At 36.1% G+C, this 18,589-nt stretch overlaps 3 protein-coding genes and 1 pseudogene across 3 annotated transcripts; 1 reads left to right on the plus strand and 3 right to left on the minus strand.

Moving 5' to 3' along the window:
- Positions 1-667: 667 nt before the first annotated feature.
- Positions 668-5,200, minus strand: LOC126803162 (CLIP-associated protein-like; annotated as a pseudogene).
- A 702-nt stretch (positions 5,201-5,902) lies between these two features.
- On the plus strand, positions 5,903-7,020 carry LOC126803171 (ankyrin repeat-containing protein ITN1-like). Its single transcript, XM_050530939.1, has 2 exons — positions 5,903-6,350; positions 6,601-7,020. Exons 1-2 carry the CDS (start codon positions 5,961-5,963, stop codon positions 7,018-7,020), a joined length of 810 nt encoding a protein of 269 aa, XP_050386896.1. The 5' UTR covers positions 5,903-5,960.
- A 3,822-nt stretch (positions 7,021-10,842) lies between these two features.
- LOC126796020 (ADP-ribosylation factor 2-like) lies at positions 10,843-12,941 on the minus strand. Its single transcript, XM_050522770.1, has 7 exons — positions 12,808-12,941; positions 12,469-12,630; positions 12,308-12,378; positions 11,554-11,673; positions 11,327-11,445; positions 11,158-11,239; positions 10,843-11,060 (listed from the first exon to the last, which is right to left on the minus strand). The coding sequence occupies exons 2-7, from the start codon at positions 12,614-12,616 to the stop codon at positions 11,055-11,057; spliced, it is 546 nt and encodes a 181-aa protein (XP_050378727.1). The 5' UTR covers positions 12,617-12,630; positions 12,808-12,941; the 3' UTR covers positions 10,843-11,054.
- A 1,426-nt stretch (positions 12,942-14,367) lies between these two features.
- Positions 14,368-17,227, minus strand: LOC126796011 (nitrogen regulatory protein P-II homolog). Its single transcript, XM_050522756.1, has 8 exons — positions 17,016-17,227; positions 16,853-16,898; positions 16,686-16,713; positions 15,815-15,902; positions 15,597-15,664; positions 15,429-15,498; positions 14,800-14,835; positions 14,368-14,687 (listed from the first exon to the last, which is right to left on the minus strand). The coding sequence occupies exons 1-8, from the start codon at positions 17,206-17,208 to the stop codon at positions 14,617-14,619; spliced, it is 600 nt and encodes a 199-aa protein (XP_050378713.1). The 5' UTR covers positions 17,209-17,227; the 3' UTR covers positions 14,368-14,616.
- Between the last annotated feature and the right edge of the window lie 1,362 nt (positions 17,228-18,589).

Below are 18,589 nucleotides of genomic sequence, written 5' to 3' on the forward strand. Positions count from 1 at the left end.
AGGCGAGTCACTTATTTAAATGTACTAAGGCCCGGCCCAGTCCGGCCCGTTGACGATCCATATTCAAGAGTTACTAATGATGATCATGTACAATTCCAATCAATAATCATAAAAAAATGGTTAAGAAAAACGATCGCTTTCCTTTGCCGCCAAATCTAGCTAGGAGGGTCTTGGCCTTATGGGTTCTAGTTGGCAATAGGGAATGCATGGCCGGCCCTGTGCCAAAACAAAGCAGGCCCATACATAGGGCCCGAAATAAATAGGGTTTTTTTTACTTGTAAATATAAAAATTAACAAAAAATTGATATGTAATTAATTATTAGGTCCAAAATTAACTATTTTTCGCATATTCTTCAATTATTTATTAAAAGAATTTAATAACTATTACAATTACCAAATTTTGTGGGCTTAAATCTTAATCAAATGTATTGTTTTTTCTATTTTTATATATATAATTTGATATTTGACTCTTGAGATCATAAATTTGATATATAAATGATAAATTAAATTCCATTATAAATGTGAGTGTCTTAAATTTTATTTATTTAATAATAAAATATTTATTTTTATTAATAATTTTTTATTTTTCATCTATGACTTAATTTCGCACAGCGTCGGCGCTGAGGGAATGACAAATAGCTGTTTTTGGTCTTGATTGAGAATACGAGCTGGTGGGTAACTCCTTTCTCAAAGGGACAGAGAAGAACAAGTTGTCAGTACACGTTTCGTACAAGGACATCGTCCACGTAATTAAAAGCCATGTGGGCCTTGTCGTCCGCAAATCCCAATAATGAATGGTTCAAACCCAAATTTGTGGTTGTCACATCCGAAACCGTACCATGAAGGAAACTGGTCTTCTTCTCTCACGTTTGAAAATATACACGTCATCTGTGAGTAAAATTCAACACCGATGTTGGATCAAAGTGGGAGTATACAGAGATTATGCATGTAATATCCGCCTCCTTCAATTTAGTGTTTTTATCATGGACCAACGGAGCTAACTTTGAAAGCCATAATTTTAGAATCCCACTATTACCAGAGCCTTCAGAATTCACTGAAATTCAGTGACTGAATGCTTGTTAAATGAACCAATAGAAAACTCAATAACAGCTAATTTAGCCTTTGGCGATCGCTGTTCATCTAGTGAACGGAGCAAAGCTGGTAAGAGGGAATCTACACTGTAAGTCTTGCCAACAATGACCAAAGTTGTTGAGCAAGGCTGCCTAACTACCTCCTTTGGGTCAATTAACCGTGAGAAAACATGAGGTAGGATCCTTTCCATGTAACTTTCAAAGGGCTTACGGCAAGAAGGAATAACATCTGCAAGTGTTAAAAGTGCTGCTTGTGCAACTTTATGGTGCGGATCATCCAAGTGTTGGAAAAACAACTACATTACTTTCTCAAAATTCTGAATCACTTCTTGAATTCCTTTTTGGCCTTGCTTCAACAAAGACCAAAGATAATTAAATGCAGCAACCCTAGCTGACCAGTCTGAAGGACTCAGCCCTTCACTCAGAGCATCATTTAGTGATGCTGGACCTTCTACATAATTTGCCATCTCCTGTGAGAGCTGGCTATCATCAAAACTTCTCCTCCTGCTTGCAGACATTCTTCCTGTCACATTCTTTCTTAAGAGGGGCCTTTGAAAATTGGGAATATGATTATTATGTGAATCCCTAAAGTTTCCATCCCTGTGAGATGAGTCCAAATAATGCATGTCAGCTTGATGATTCAGAGTTCACCGAGCCTCCCTGCATTCATTATTCTCTTCAATAAAACCCCTTTCGTGGATTCTCTCAGAAGCCCTCTTCATGGTGTAGGATGAAACCGTTGGCAGTGTTTCAGCTGACAAATGACTGCGATATGATGATTTAGCAGAATCTTTGGAAGCTTGAATTTGCGTGATGATATCAGACAAAACCAGGCCACCATTGCGGTTACTACCTTTGATAGTAGTTGAATCTGTAATTAGAGAGTTTTAAAGATGATTAGAAGCTGAGACAGCAGCAGAAAATGGTGGGTCACGAGATGATGGAGGGTCAACTCCTGCACTAGGGGCAAAAAAAAAAAGAACAATTTAGCCGCTCACAAACGAACCAGAATTTAACAATTTACATACATAGATTATCTAATGGGTTGGCATACTAAAAATCAATAAGTTAAATCAAGGTGAAAAATAAAAAAGAAAGCAAGATATAAGGTACCTAGATCCAGACTAGATAACCGGAGAGTAGAAGAATTATGTCTGGACAACTCCAGACCTCTAAGCATGCTTTCAATTGCACTGACCTTCTGTTTGCTTGCATGCAACACACTTTCCAGACTACGCTCAGTACCTTTAGCAACTGACTTCACTTGTCAAAGATGAAGTCCTGAAGAGAAAGAAGCCCCAGAGGATAAACTTGAACTTTTATCCATTGCGACAATAGCAGAAGTTCCATATCCATGTAGATTTGAAGATGCAGATGGCTGGGGAGTGAATGAGACGGGTGTACCCCTATCACAAACAGAAGGAGAAGCATGTCGCCTATGTATCCCCCCATCCTCTTCATTGATTAACTGGTGCAAATTTTTTTTAACATAAAAATAAGAACCTGACTGTAAGATAGAATCACGTCATCCTTAAGATTAAGAGCACATACCCTTTGAATAACAGGGTCAAAGAGTGAAAATAATCGTCAGGAACGCTCTGGCCAAGTTTTTGAAAACATTCTATAGCACATTCTTGCAGTTGAACGGACCTGTCAATTTATACACAGGAAGGTTCACATATGAAATCTATAACATTTAACCATTCCATCTCAGTCAGAAAATACAATATATGGATTTTTGATATGAATACCTCGCTCATTGCATCTGCAACACAACATCTTATTCGATCTTCATATAAATCTGCTGATCTCTGTATTTTAGGTTCATCAGCCCAATACTCTAATATCAACAGTGCATAGTCACAGCACATATAATACAAGACATATTAGTGACTCAAATAGAAAAAAAGTCTGACAAGCGGACACATATAAACTGGAGTCATATATATACCTTGCTCGAAGTATTGCATTACGGTCATTCTTAGCACAATCAGCAATACGAGGAAGCACCCGAGCAACTTTACAGTTACGTAACATCTGGAAAGCAGAAAGATACTTTTCATAAATGAATATTATGTAAAACAAAAAAGAGAAAAAAGAAAAGAGAGAGAGGTAAAGGTAGCAGGAAAAGGGTCAATAGAATTGAAATTACCGTTTTTATGCAGTTATCTGCAGACTCTGCAATTACAAGTACAGTTATCACAACCACCTTGAAAAGGACCTGGTTACATATGATAAAATTAGAGTACCACGTTTTCACTTGACGGTTTTAATTTTTTTTCCTTCCTATTTGGTGACCAGATCAGGATTATTATTGGTAAGATAATATCAACATACTGGAATGAAAATCTCTGCATATGCCTCAAAATCTCCCAATAGCTCCTTCGACAAAAAGCATAACAGATGGCAAGCCTAGAAACAAATTAAACTAGTGATAAGAATCCATTATCCTATAGGAATAAAAAACAAAATATCAGAGCAAATGGACCACAAGAAATAGTGCATTTGGCAGTCAAATCACTGTTTTTACATTAAGAGCACTATAAACGCATATAACTTCTATTAAAAATTAAATTCTTTACTATTCTTTCTTCTCACTTGGATTGACAGAAATTTTCTTGACCAAATAATAGTCATAAACCAGTTGAATCTTTAACTGCAATAACTGACCTTCAACTTTATATTCAGGGATCTCAGACACAATGCACAAACACAAAGACATGAAGTTAAACCCTAATCTGACACAATATCCAAAAAATCAAAATCAGATAAACCCAGAATCAATTGCAGCAGATCAAACCCAATAGCAAGAAATTAAAACCCATGTACCTGATTGATTCAAAGACCAAATTTGTCCCTGCTAAAAAGCTTTCCCAATAAGTTTTGTCTGCTTCAATGAAGGTTGAGTGAATTAGCCACCATCATGGATGAAGAAAAAGGAGGAGCTTTTGCTCAATACCCACATTTCAAAGACAAAACTATCTCACTTTGTTTTGCTCTTTCAGTTTGTAAAGTCTGGATTTTTTTAGGCTGTCTTTGAAAAATATTTATCGAAATCTGCAATTGTATCAAATGATTCAAGGCAAGACGCGTTTCTTTCCAACTTAAATGCAATACGACATCAATCCACCAACTTCCCAAATCATTCAGCACGAGTCTTATAACATGTTCTAGAAAACATGTTTCTGGCATAAGTTTTACAACATGTTTTACAAAATTGTTCTTCCCAATTTAATGTTTCTCTAACACAAATCTATGGCATAATCAACACTAGAGCCCACAGTCGGTATTTAACATGAATCGAACAAACATATGATACAAAAAACAAACGTGATCCCGATTGCAATTGCTATATTATCATCAATCATCATGAAGCCAAATAAGTAAATAAGTCTAAAGCTGAAAAAAGGCAAGCAAACCCATATCAATAAGCAAATAAGTCTAATAAAGATATTCAGAAAGCCAAATTCTGATTGCTAACCAACATGAATCCATCATATTATAGAAACAAGCACTAACCTTAAGCCAAAGGATCCAGACCTCACCCCACCATGTACCCACAAACCCTTCCCCACTCTTCCTCCCGCAACCGCAGCCGTCGCCTTTTTGTTGGAACTAATCATCCAACATCATCTTCGCCACCATGGTACCGGCATAACCACTAACACCACCCTCCGCCAATCCCTACCTCAACTTATTCCTCATCCTAGCCGAGATTCCCAGCTCTTCCGGTTACGAATACGGCGTCCTCGATAGGGAGCACGGCCAAAGCGGTGCATGTCGCCTCCACGCCACCACCCCCCTGGTTCGATCATCTCGCCAAAGGGAGCGAACGCCCTTTCGCCAAAATCTCATAGGCTTGGTAGAGGGAAGAAATTTGGGTTGATGGGAGTTTGGGTGTCGGGGGATTCCTCAGATTTATCTCCACTTGGTAAAAGCAAAATTAACCCAGTTTGACCCGCAGAGACAGACTGGCCAATCAAAACTACAATCCAACAGCCATTTTTAGGACTAATTCGTGCCTTTCAAGCTCTCCGATATCTTATAATTTCAACAAACTGGGTAAGATTCTTGCAGCGCCATTTATGTGGACTTACTGCCTTCGACATCGATTGTGGATGAGTTCCATTCTGGATCGGGATTCAATAGTTGCAGACTTGATGGAGGAGAGAGCTAAATGAGAGCTTATTCCATGCAGGTAACAAAATAATAATCCTAGGCGTAACTATCCACTAACGGAAGACTTTCTTCCGTTTGGCTCAATTTCAACTGTTTTTTTGAACCGGAAACAGTAAATTCACACCGTGCAGATGTCCGTAGCTAAAAACTTCTATATATATATATATATATATTAGCGTTGACATGAGAAGTTTTATTTAATATATATATATATATATATATATATATATATATTCTAATCTACGATGCAATCTGTGAACACACACTTTTGTTGATAGGCATACAAGTGCAACCTCTTCTGATGGCAGTGAATTACTGTAAATGTTGTAAACACATACGTTTGTCAAGAGAATAAGAGAAATCTCATAATTCACTCATGTATGTTTCGAAGGAACCCGTTATCACTCATACGTTTTAAAGATTCTTTTTCCATCAATTTCATCCTCCATTTTGCCAATATGTCTTTGTTTTTGCATTCTAATGTAGTTATGGGTCGCTTCCAAGCACTCATGACCAGTCTCCTAGAAATTTTAGGCAATCTATAAAATCACTAAACTTTTCTTATTCTTTTCAAGTTATGTTTGAAAGTAAACCAATTCTTAGTTCTGTCCAACTTACGTCAACGTAGGAGTCAACCACATTAGCCAAATTAAGTTGGTCCATATTCGAACTCTGGAAATTTTACAATTCATGTTCCAATCTATAAGACGTTTACCTCTTGAACAAATGCAAGGGGGTCTTGTCCAGAACGCAATGCTTCAAGCAATAGAGTGTGGGAATGTGGAGTTTGTCAGGAAGATGTGTGATGCAAATTTCTTAGTATATATGCTCACGGATGGAAAGGGAAAACAACTGCTTCACTATTCCATCGAGTGTCGTCAAGACGAAATATATTGCCTTCTATCTGGATCAATTCCTAGAAATGCCAGAGAACAGTATATTGTAAATGGAGGTGACAAGTTAGGCAACACTATACTACATTCAGCAGGATCTTTATCACCAGTTGCAATTGCACATCTTAATCGGATTCAAGGTGCTGCATTGCAAGTGCAGAGAGAACTACAATGGTTCAAGGTAAACGTGCATTTCGATCATATTCTCATTTATATGGTCTATATATAACTCTATACGTATAACACAAAGTTTGATGCTAACTTTATAGGTACATGATTCTGGGACAACAATTGTGTATGATTATATATGGAGATGTGAGGTGTCAATTACTATGTAGGATCTATATATAAAGAGAAAGTCTAATTACTCTTTGAAAAACTGGAATTACTGAAGTGAATAAATGATTCTAATTCATTTGTATACCTCGGAAGCGGAGAGTATTGTACCGCCTAAGGTGCATGAAATGCAAAATTATCAAGATCGTATGACAGCACGCGAATTGTTTACTAAAAACCACAAGGAAATAGTTGAGGATGGAGAAAGGCAAATGAAAGAGATAGCCACTTCATCTACAGTTGTAGGGGCTTTGATAGTTACTATGATGTTTGCTTCAGCATTCACCGTTCCGGGTGGAACTAATGGAGATACAGGCATGCCTGTGTTTAAAGATCGAAAGATGTTTACAGTCTTTATAGTTTCCAATGCTATATCACTCTTTGTCTCAACAACTTCAGTAGTGATATTTCTGGGGATCCTGACATCACGTTATGCAGAAGATGATTTTCTTATTTCATTGCCAACGAAATTGGTAATGGGTCTTTCCACCCTCTTCTTCTCCATTGCTACTACGGACTGAGATCCTCTCCTAACGAGAAGTTGCCTAATATTGCCTAATGAATGCATCTGAACCATTCATTCTTAGTTTGTGGCCAGGATTTCTCTTATACTATATCACTTAAAGTTCTGGTTTATCTCCTCAAATTCTCGTCCTCGCGAATCTCTCTCTTTCTCTATCTCTCCTCTCCTCGGCAATGGAATTCGTGAAGAGTGCTCAAGCTGCAAAATTAAGATCAAACCTCAAACTAAAGCACGAATTAATGAAAAACAAGTTCAACGCCGGCTTCTTCCCCACATTTGAAACCACTTCAAATTCGTTTGTTTCATTCTCTTTCGTGCTCAAAAGCTTTAATTCACTGGTGAGTTTCTGGGTATTTATTGGTTTGGACTTTTGGTGTTTGGGATAGAGTGCTATTAGTAAAATCGCTCAGTAATTTTGTTTGAGTCATTAGAACTTAAAAGTTTATGTCAATCTAAATAATTCCAATCGGAGTCTGATGAAGATAATATGTGTTTTTTTAATTTCTAGCCTGGTACAACATATTTTGATTTCATTTGAGCTTTTGGGACCAATATGAGTGAAGGAATAAAGGTGGAGGTGAGAAATGGAGATGGAGGAGTGTGTAAATCTGGAAGGGAGACTGGGACTATCTTCGAGGTGGAGGTAGAGGTGGAGATGGAGTTAATGGGGAATGAGATGTGTCACTTTTCAGAGAACTCACATTTGGTATAGATAAGAACAGATGAGAAGAGCATCTCAACGAAAATTTGGAGAGGAGACATAATATATGAGATCTCAAAATAAAAGACATCCTGGCCATCTATTGAAATTGGATGGTTAAGATTGTCTTATGAGTTAATATTAAGAGAGGATCCTTAGGAGAGGATCCGAGTATGATGATTCTCTAGCATTATGCAAATGCAAACTATTTGTATAAATTCTCTAGTATTACTAGTCAATTAATTAAGAACAAAATATTGGTTACTCCTCACACTTTCATAAACTCGACCGTTTATCCTTAAGTTCCAATTTCAACTAATCACTCCTTGTACTTTCCAAATTCAAGCAATTTTGTAATTTCATAATCTCTCTATCTAATTTGGGTGTTCAGTTTGCCTAGTCAGCAAACAGAGTCAAAAATTTAGAAACAAAATTTAAGATTTGCAGACATGTAACTTTGAAAAAAAATCATAACTAATTCTATAAAAATTAAGTTTTTAGGAGATTCCATTCTAAAATGACATTTAATATGTCTACTACAACTTTTATGAAGAAAATAATTTGAAATTAGTAACATAAAAGTACAATTTTTCATATAGAAGAAAACTGAGTCATAATTTAAGATTTGCAAACATGTAACATTGATAAATCATAACTTATTCTATAAAAATAATTTTAGGAGATTCTAGCTCTAGAATGACCTTTAAAATGTCTACTACAACCAATTTGAAATTCCTAATGTAAAGGTACATTTATTAGATAGCATAGTCAGAAACTCATAAACAGAATTTAAGACATGTAAATTTGGAAAATTATAATTAATTCTATAAAAATTATTTTTAGGAAATTCAAGCTCTAGAATGACCTTTAATATGTCTACTACAAATTATATGAAGAAAATAATTTAAAATTCCTAACATAAAAGTACAGTTTTCGAATAGAAGAAAATTGTGTCAGAATTTAAGATTTGCAGAAATGTGACTTTGAAAAATCATAACTAATTCTATAAAAATTATTTTAAGAGATTCGAGATCTAGAATGACCTTTAAGATGTATACTACAATTTTATGAAGAAAATAATTTGAAATTCCTAACAAAAAAGTATAGTTTTCATATAGAAGAAAACCAAGTCCGAAAACAGAAACAAAATTTAAGATTTGCAAACTTGTAACTTTGAAAAATCATAACTAATTTTATAAAAAAAATCATTTTAGGTGATTTCAGCTCTAGAATGACCTTTAAGATGTCTTCTAGAACTTCAAAGAAGAAGGTAGTTCGAAATTCTTAACAGAACAATGTAGTTTTCTAACTCCTTAAATTTTATTTTTGAGTTTTGACTCAGTTTGCTGACTAGGCAAACTTAACACCCAAATTGGATGGAGTGATGACGGATGTAGTGATGACGGAAGGAGCAGATTGCTCGAATTTAGGAAGTATAAGGAGTGATCAGTTGAAATTGACACTTGAAGGAGTAAATTGTTGAGTTTGTAAGAGTGTGATGAGTGACAAGTATTTTATTCATTAATTAATATCAGTATTTCATATGTTGTGAAAAGAAGTTGTCAAAAACAAAGAGTGGGAGATAAGGTGGATTGCATGCTAAGCTAGAAGGTTTTATTTTAAAATTTAGAGGGAGGTTATCTATTATGGAATTATGCAATGCAGCGAACGATATAATAACGTCTTCCATAACTCAAACTCTCAAAGTACATCTACCTTTAATGAAAATAAAGCATGCATGAAACATGAATTATTGACAGTTTCATCAATTAAGGACTGAGAGTAGTCGTGCAAGCCCTTTATTTGAAAAAAAAACTAAATGAAAACTTACAAACTCTGAAGTAGGGAAACAAACTTGAGCATTATAGAGTAATACTATGGATTCAACCTGCCGTCTTCGATAGTTCGATTAAGCAGAAATATAGAAATAGAGGCATCAACCTCCACTTCATTACCTGAAGAATAACTGTTTATATCGTAGATGAAAATTTGCCAAGGTGAAGCAGCTCGTCCACGAATACACATGTAGGTGTGGCACCAGGAGATATTTAGCATTTCCTGTTCAACTGAAGGCAGAGAAATCATACATATGAATTCAACATTTCAATGTTAGAGCCAGCTGCTGGTAATGGAAATGGTCTTGTTATAGTTGTAGCTTTACCAATAGATTTGAATTTGTCCACCACAGCCTATGGTAAAAAAAATTGGTGGATGCATTCTATAACAAACTTCTTATGCACAAGAAAGTAGAGAATTCCGCTTCATTGAATAGTGAAGATTGCTACAATTTATTTCTCGCTCAGAAAGAAAGACTGCTACAATGAGAAACATTGAACGGATTTTTACTGTTGTAATGTCAATTACCCCTCATGTACATGACATGTAACGCAAAATTAGACGGAAACAGTTCAAATTAACAGAAGGGATGCAAATCGAAAATTTTTATCAAAATTAGGAAATAAATTGACTCAGTTGTAAGTTCGGAGTGCAAACTGACAATTATGGTTAAATTTATGGTGTATTTTGACAATTTTACTTAAAAGAAATACACGTAGAATGATATTGTAAGACATTCAACCAGCTTTGAAACTTCAATTTTGCGCTAGTTTGGCAAGGCCATAAATTGGTCAAAAATGAATATATCAAAATTCATAAGTATCAACAATCTCAAGCAATAACTACAATTGTGATTCTGTTTACAGCGATCACTTTGGCAATTGACAAGGTTATAACGAATTAACGATCATCATTCATAGATTATGGTACATAACGACAAACCAGTTTCGAGCTTTGTTAAATGTTGATTTGGGTCCATTCAGAAGACATTCACATTAACAGTGGGAAATGGTCTTCGGTCAAGACCAGATCCCGAGATTGAGGAATGATATGGTTCTTCAGTCTTGTTCACACAGTCAATAACTGACCATAAAAATCATGCTCAACTACCATTGGATGTAAATTCAAAAGTAAGGAGATTTTTTTTAAAATTAAATTATTTTATTTTCAATCTTTGGATTTACATCCAATAATAGTTGAACATGAATTTCATGGACCGTGTCAACGAAACTGTAGGGTTCTTAGACAAATATGTGAATGATGGCCAACTCCTTGCAGAACAAGTCAGTAATATCAATGCTATCAAATTAATACAAGGAGAAAATAACAAGAATCTATGAATTATTGTTAAACTACAGGTGAGAGAGGGAGAGAGTATGCAAAAGAAAAGACAAATGATAAACAGGTAGTTCGGACAGTAGCAAATGCTGAACCAAGGATCAATCTTCAACTTCTTGATACATCACATTTGAAACACAAAATTCGAGTTGAGCCATCTATGCCTGCAATAACAAAAGGAACAAAAGAAAAATCCCAATTACAAATAAGTAATTCATATTGAAAAATAAACTTAGTCTTATGTTTCGACTATAATCCCACCTTGTTTGCGATGTTATTTGAGAGCCAATCGAGTCCCTCATACAGTCCTTCACCAGAAGTAGCACATGTGCTCTGGATATACCTGCAGTAAATAATTTACGTAGTTATACAAGGGAATTGTTTATGCGAAAGACAGCAGGAGATGGAGAGAATGTGTTATAATATTTACCAGTGGCGTTGACGGAGGGAGTGAAGGCCGAGCTTATCAGTTATTTCAGCAGCATTCATGGCATTTGGAAGATCTTGCTTGTTAGCAAATACAAGCAGAACAGCTTCCGTCAACTCATCCTGAAAATGACACAAAAGTGCAGCCATATGGATTAGATGAACAAGTTCTCAGTAGGCTATATATTGTCCCACTCTTTAACAAGCACATAATGAAAAGTGTATGAGTACTTCATTCAACATTCTGTGCAGTTCATCCCTAGCTTCAACTACACGGTCACGATCGTTGCTGTCAACCACAAAGATGAGTCCTTGTGTGTTTTGAAAGTAGTGCCTCCACAAAGGTCGGATCTGAAAAGCCAATAGAGCAATCATCAGCAATTTATTTTTTCAGCTGTAATGATACCCTAACAGGCGTACTGGCCATTGAATTTATTGAAATTAACAGAAAACAAATTCTGTAGGAACAAATATTTGATTAAACATCATGAATTAAGTATGCAAACCATACTTCAATAAAACAAAAATACAAGAAAACAAACACAGCAGTCCATAAGAAAGAGACATACCATAATAATAAAAATTAATTCCTTGTACAATCTTGGTCTCCCACCAATGTAGAATTACCCTAACATAAAGTCAGGTTCTAAGTGGTTACGCAGTTCTCAAAGTAGACGTGGATTTTATCGTGGAGGAATCTGGATCATCACAAATTCAGACTTTATTTCTTGGTTTAAGGGGGCAACTATCACTATCCCTTCAACCAGCCTCTCAGATAAACGGCCTAGTATCTCATGTCTTGTCTCTAGTAATTAAGGTAGCCCTCTTGGTGGCTCTATGCCTCCTAGCAACCTAGAACTTCTAGTTTCTTCAAAAAAAATTATTCATCAGATAACATTCATGTAACACTAAAAAATTAAAGAAATTCGCCTCGAACAACTTAAATCTAGAGCAATATACGAAAGGTAGTGACAATGTCCATTACCTTGTCCTGACCCCCAACATCCCAGACAGTGAAGCTGATGTTCTTATACTCCACAGTCTCCACATTGAAACCTAACCAAAAAAAAAACAATCAAAATCCGAAAAACATAAAAGTAGCGCAATGGAGCAGGTGATCAAGAGGGAATGTAAGTAGTTGGTTACCAATGGTGGGAATAGTGGTGACGATCTCGCCGAGCTTGAGCTTGTAGAGAATGGTGGTCTTACCAGCCGCATCGAGACCCACCATCAGAATCCTCATCTCCTTCTTCGCAAACAAACGACTGAACAGCTTCGTGAAAGACAGCCCCATTTTGTTGTTTCCACCTAGAAAAAAAAGATCCCACAAAACCCAACACACAGAACAGAACACAAAAGGAGTCAGATCACCGCGCCAATCATTTCGAAGGAGATCGGATCGAGATCGAAGAGAAACATGAGAACAAAATGTGAAATGGAGACGAAGTAAATTGAATTGCGGTGCGGATCTGAGGGGGGAATTACCTGAGGGCAATTTGAAAGGGGAGAGATCTACCGCTGTTGGGGTGGTGAAGAAGAAGAGAGAAGAGAGGAGGAGCTGTCCTTCAACACCGATATGTACGCCTTTGTGAGCATCTCTGTATTTATAGACAACTAGAGATACAGAGGTTAAAAAACAAATTATTATTAAAACATTTTTTTGAGCAGTTGGTTAATGTCGTTGATTCGGTGTTTGCCTCAAAGCGACGCGCAGCATACACACTAAATATTCAGCAATAATTTTGGGGAGTTTGGGACTGGTGCTCTGCTCGACTACTGTTATGATCGGAATAAGCAGTGAAGTAGATCATGTAGTACGGTTCTTCATCATAAATCATAATTTAAATGGAGGTATTTTTATTTGAAATGCGTGACAAACGGTAAAGTAGATCATGTAGTACGGTTCTTTATCATATACTGAAAACGTTGTTAAACACTAATAGGTCATTAAGGACGTAAATTTTATAGTACACATTTAGCTCTGGTGATGGCGGGTGCCACCTTATTATGAAAATGAATGCGCGATTGGGTTTCTCCAAATAAATGAGCATCCATGACAAGTTGAGTAGGATAAGTGATCCCCTCAAAATAAAAATAAAAAGTAGGGATAAGGGATTTAAATTAAAATAGTGGTTTGCAATCTGGAAGAGTGATATTGTGATTGGTCACTCGACTTTTTATGAGGTTACTCGCCATCAAAATATATAAAACGATGTGAATTAATTAATTTTTTTTTCATATTAGTCAATCACGAAAACATTACAAATATCATTTTGTATATGACAATGCGCCATATGATGTGGGTAAAAAGAGACCACTGGGACAATTTGAATCCATCTCCTGCATGATAACATTATTGACAGAAGATCCCGTATGTCTGGAACATAATCATTGGAATTTATCTCCATAATGTCATACAAAATTTTCCTTTTGCAATTCATTGTTCAAATAACTCCATTTATTATCTTCATTTTTGTCAAGTAACCATATAAGTTCCTCCTGGTTCCACAAGAATTCATATCCGAACTTCTATAATGGTACCTTTTTCTAGTTTGATCTCGAATACCAAAATGTGTTTGTCTTTTAGACTATATTAACACGAACACTGTCTTTCCTAGTACAAGTAGAATTGGCCAATCGCATTAAGTCGAAGCATAGGATGAATCCTCACCTCTTTTGGCATTGTTGTTTACGATCTGAGTAAATACAGTACTGGTGTTCTTGGTCAGGAATTTCTCCTGGTGATTCTGATGGCAATGCTGGTTGCACCTCTTGATCCTTACGTACACAACCTCAAGGACTACATCACCGCACTAATGATACCAATAGACACCTCACCTCCTACATTGTGCGTGAAAGTTACATAGTATCAAGTTCCGCCTATTCACCCGCTTCCTCATTCAGCATATTCAAGTCCACATCCTTATGTCGAATTTTTAAGAACTGAGAAAGAAAGACATGGTGATCTGGACCAACTATCATTGCGTCTTTTTGAGTTCCAGGTCTATAGTGAGATAGAGGCCAAAGTTCACAATGGGGATGATGATAATCGCAATCCCCTTCTTGATTGATACATACAGGCTTACAGACAAGCGTTGTATTATTGAAACATAACTACTGGGATTATATTCCAATGATTTTTCTTTTTTCGGATAGAGAAGCTACATGACTAGTTTTACACCTTATTTTTCACTTCAAACCACATTACACAGAAAAAAAAAAGCAATTGGTAATCTTTGATATACAAGGGAAAAGTAGATGGTCAAATGCGATTACTCAGGTTAACCCAACGGTTCATGCAGCAGAGACAGAAGTTATGTCTGATAGCCCTCCTGTCATTTTCTCAGCCTTCTCTCCGCGCTCTCCTGAAAAATTACAGACACCAAAGAAATTTTATGAAAGTTATTAATAGCAATTAAAATTTAAATGGCCACTTATGTCATCTGAAAGCTAACATCCAGAGGCGTAAAACATTACCAGTGCGAACTCTAATTACATCTGCCACCGGCACCACTGCACAAGATATTGAATTTTTCAGAAGTTTCACTATAAAAAATTTTTTGCACCCGCCAAGATGTTTGAGAGATGAAGGAAAAGAATGACAAGTTCCATGGGTCTTAGGTTTTACAAGAAGCACAGGAATACAAAATATGGATGTAAAAAAATGAACAGCCTTGTCCAAATCACAACTTCCGGTACCAACCTGACTTTTAACTAACACTACTGTTTGAACTTAGACAAGTAAAGTATCTCAACTATTCACGATGTAATTAATCTCGGATATCTGATTGAGGATTATGTAACTGTTCAGAATATTTCAGTGACTATGGTATGTAGACAGACATTCTTTAATGAACAGCATGTCAGATAGCAAAAACTATATGGAATGCAAGCCATCTATATGATTTACAAATAGTTCATGTTCAGTGTATGACACTTCAAACATAAAACAAATGATTGTAAGCGTAATGAACCAAGTACTGATCATTTTAAGTAACAGTTACTGAAGATATGATAAATTCATCCTTGACTTTAATTATCTCACATTGCAAATTGGCCATGTAAAAAAACTGACTTTAGAATTATAAAGAAGTCTAGAGACTTACAGAAGATCTTCCCATCACCAATTTCTCCAGTCCTTGCTTCCTCAATTATCTTGCTAACTACTGCTTCGACCTAAGAAATAATGTCAGGCAAGGTTCTGTCACTGATGTTAACAATGAATTTCAAGATGATCACATTTGTGACTAAAATATCATTCAGCCTATTCATACCTGGTCTTTGCTCACTACAATCTCCATTTTAACTTTAGCAATATAGTTGTCTTCATCAAATTCAGAACCTTAAAATGTGATAGAAAACGACTATAAATTGATTTGACAAAACATAAAACGAGAGAGAGAAAAGCACCGACAGATACAATGGGAAGGGAACATGTATACTTCTCAATGAAATGAAGATAGAAAGATCCGTGCTCAAGACGAAAACTTACCACCCTGTCTCTCTTTAGAACCACCTTGAGCACCAAATCCCCGCACATCAGATATGGTAACTCCACGGATACCGATTTTAAGTAGGGCCTTTGAGTTTCACCAAAGAGTAGAAGAATTAAAAGATTAGTACTTGTTCTGAGTCCTGTTGCCTTATAAAAATAACATTAAAATCAACCAGAGAAACATGTATGCTGAGAGGCACTGCCTAAAGCCGTTACGGAAAGTATTCGATATATTCACTGTGACAAGATCATAAGTAAAATGTGGGACAACAGTACGTAATACTATAATACATCATAGTTCGATGTTCCTTTCTAATAATTCATCACACATCGTTCTCACAGATAGGAATAAGACCTTCATTTTCTCTTGATCATATAAGTTGTATACTTCTTTTGTTCACCAATTAACATCTAGGATCACACCACAAACAACTCATCAGAATGGCAGGCCCCATGGCTGGAATGAACTCAAAACTGTGAGAATAGCATAAACATAAGTAGAAAAGTAGCGGTATGATGCCTTGACAAAGTCATCAAGCGTCTTATAACTGAAAGATTCTGAAGGGATATGGGGCTCATATATATAACCCCGTGCCAGGAGTTATAGTTAGACTACCAATTTGGTGTGGCATATGTCACCCAATTATACAAATTCAGGTTCTAGACTATTATACTTGAAGGCCCTTCTGTAAGCTTATAATGATAACACTAAAAAGCCAACAATCTCCAGTTTTTATGAGTTTTCAACTCATAACACATTCCTACCAGTGACTGAGAGTATGTATCCAACAAATGCAAGTAGATAGGAACAGCCTCATAGTCCTATATGATAATTAGAATACCAAGTAACAAAGCATAGTGCACTTACCGTAGAAACCGTAGGAACTCTCCAGGGCCTATCTCGTCCCACAAAATTGAAACGAAATCAGATACAATCAAACTCAAAAAAGCTCATCAAACCAGACATGCAGAGTTAACATGAATCCAAACCAAAACATATCAACAGAACCAAGACATAAAGAGTAGTTTCTGCACCTGAGAATCGCTTCAACTTTGTAAAACTTGGAGTCCGGGAAATAATCTACAAGCAAATAAAAACCTCCAAGACTCAAAATCAGAGATACCCAAATCACATCTAACTCAAACATTCAAAATCCAAGAAATATTTCTGGTAAAAAAGAAATGGGAAAAGACGAACCAGGGGAACTCTGGGCTCTTACGACCGGAACAAGTGACGCATTTCTGGACTGTTTTAGATTCACATTACGACGATTGAACCCAAATTCTCTGATGCTCGGACGAAGCGAGCTCGAATCCAAAAGAGGAAGCTCCTTCAGATGAGAATTCAAGCTGCAAATCGCGCCTGGTTTCATCTTCATTGTGGTGGCCATGTTTCACAGTAGAGCTGCACAAACCAAGCGATTTTCAAGCTTTGAACCGCCGCATGGAGTCATTTCTATTCTGCCTCGCCAAATGTGGGCTGGGCTTTAATTAAAAGGCCCATTATTTCAAAAGCCCAAGTAGCTCAGTGTAAAGCAGTGTTGATTGCAGTGTTCTAAATATCGGGATATATCGGCGATATATCGGTGATATTTAGAAACCGATAGGATAAATGTCATATCGCCTTAATATATCGGTCAACTCAAAATATCGGGTAAACATGCGATATATCGGTGGATTTTTTTTCGTTTGACTTTTTTTTCGGTGGCTTTTTTTTATGGACTTTTTTTTTCCGTGGACTTTTTTTTTTCGGAGACTTTTTTTTCGATGATTTTTTTCGATAATTTTTTTTCGTTGACTTTTTTTTTGGTGACTTTTTTTCTTGTTACTTTTTTTCGGTGATTTTTTTAAAGGAGACGATGTCGTTTTGAGGAATTTCAACGCAAATAGATAGAATGTGATTTATGAAGATGATTTTATCTCAAAAGATGAGGATGAAGATAATGGAGAAGATGATTTTGACTTTGATTCTGATGATGAGAGAATTTATAATGGATGAATGCATAATCAATATCTCGATCTATCTTTTGTGCACCTATTTTTGTTCAATTAGTACTTAGTAGTTAATATTATTTGGTATATTTTGAAGTATATGTTTATAAATATATTAAATTTAAATTAAAAATTAACAAAAACGATAAATCCGATATAATCCGATATATCCCCGTTATATCCTTATTTTACAAAACCGATACGATGCCGATAACCGATATTTAGACCATTGGTTGATTGTGTCGTCGTCTCATGTTTCATATTTGAGTCTGATTCTGGAAATGGCTGAGGGTGAGGCTTTCAAGGAAGAAGGGTATGTGTACAGAATAAGCTTAGGTGAGGAGTGGCAAGAGCTGCAGAGCTCTGGGTCCACTTTTGGTGGGGAGCTTGACAAGAGTTCTGGCTTCATTCATCTCAGCAGACTCAGTCAGGTCTCTTCTGTCTTTACCCATCTCAATCTGTTGTAATTCTCACTTAAAGAGTAGAGGGTTTTTATGGATGGGTTTTGATGGCGGTTTTTCATTTCAGGTACAATCAACATTAAAGATTTTTTTTTCTTAACACCAAGGTGGATCTTTACCTGCTTCAAATTGATGTTAAAAAGGTACATTATTGTTTGTTCTATATTTACTGTTACTCTATGTTTTAGGAGTTGGGATATGAATTATGAGTACGACCAGTTATATAATTCTAGGAGACTAGGACTATAGAATAGTGCAGTTGGGTGTTGATTAGTGAAGACCATTGGAATAGGAATTACTCGTTTGGCATGTTGACTTG

This window comes from Argentina anserina, chromosome 1, assembly GCF_933775445.1.
Source record: "Argentina anserina chromosome 1, drPotAnse1.1, whole genome shotgun sequence".
In the NCBI taxonomy this organism is placed as follows: Eukaryota; Viridiplantae; Streptophyta; class Magnoliopsida; order Rosales; family Rosaceae; genus Argentina; species Argentina anserina.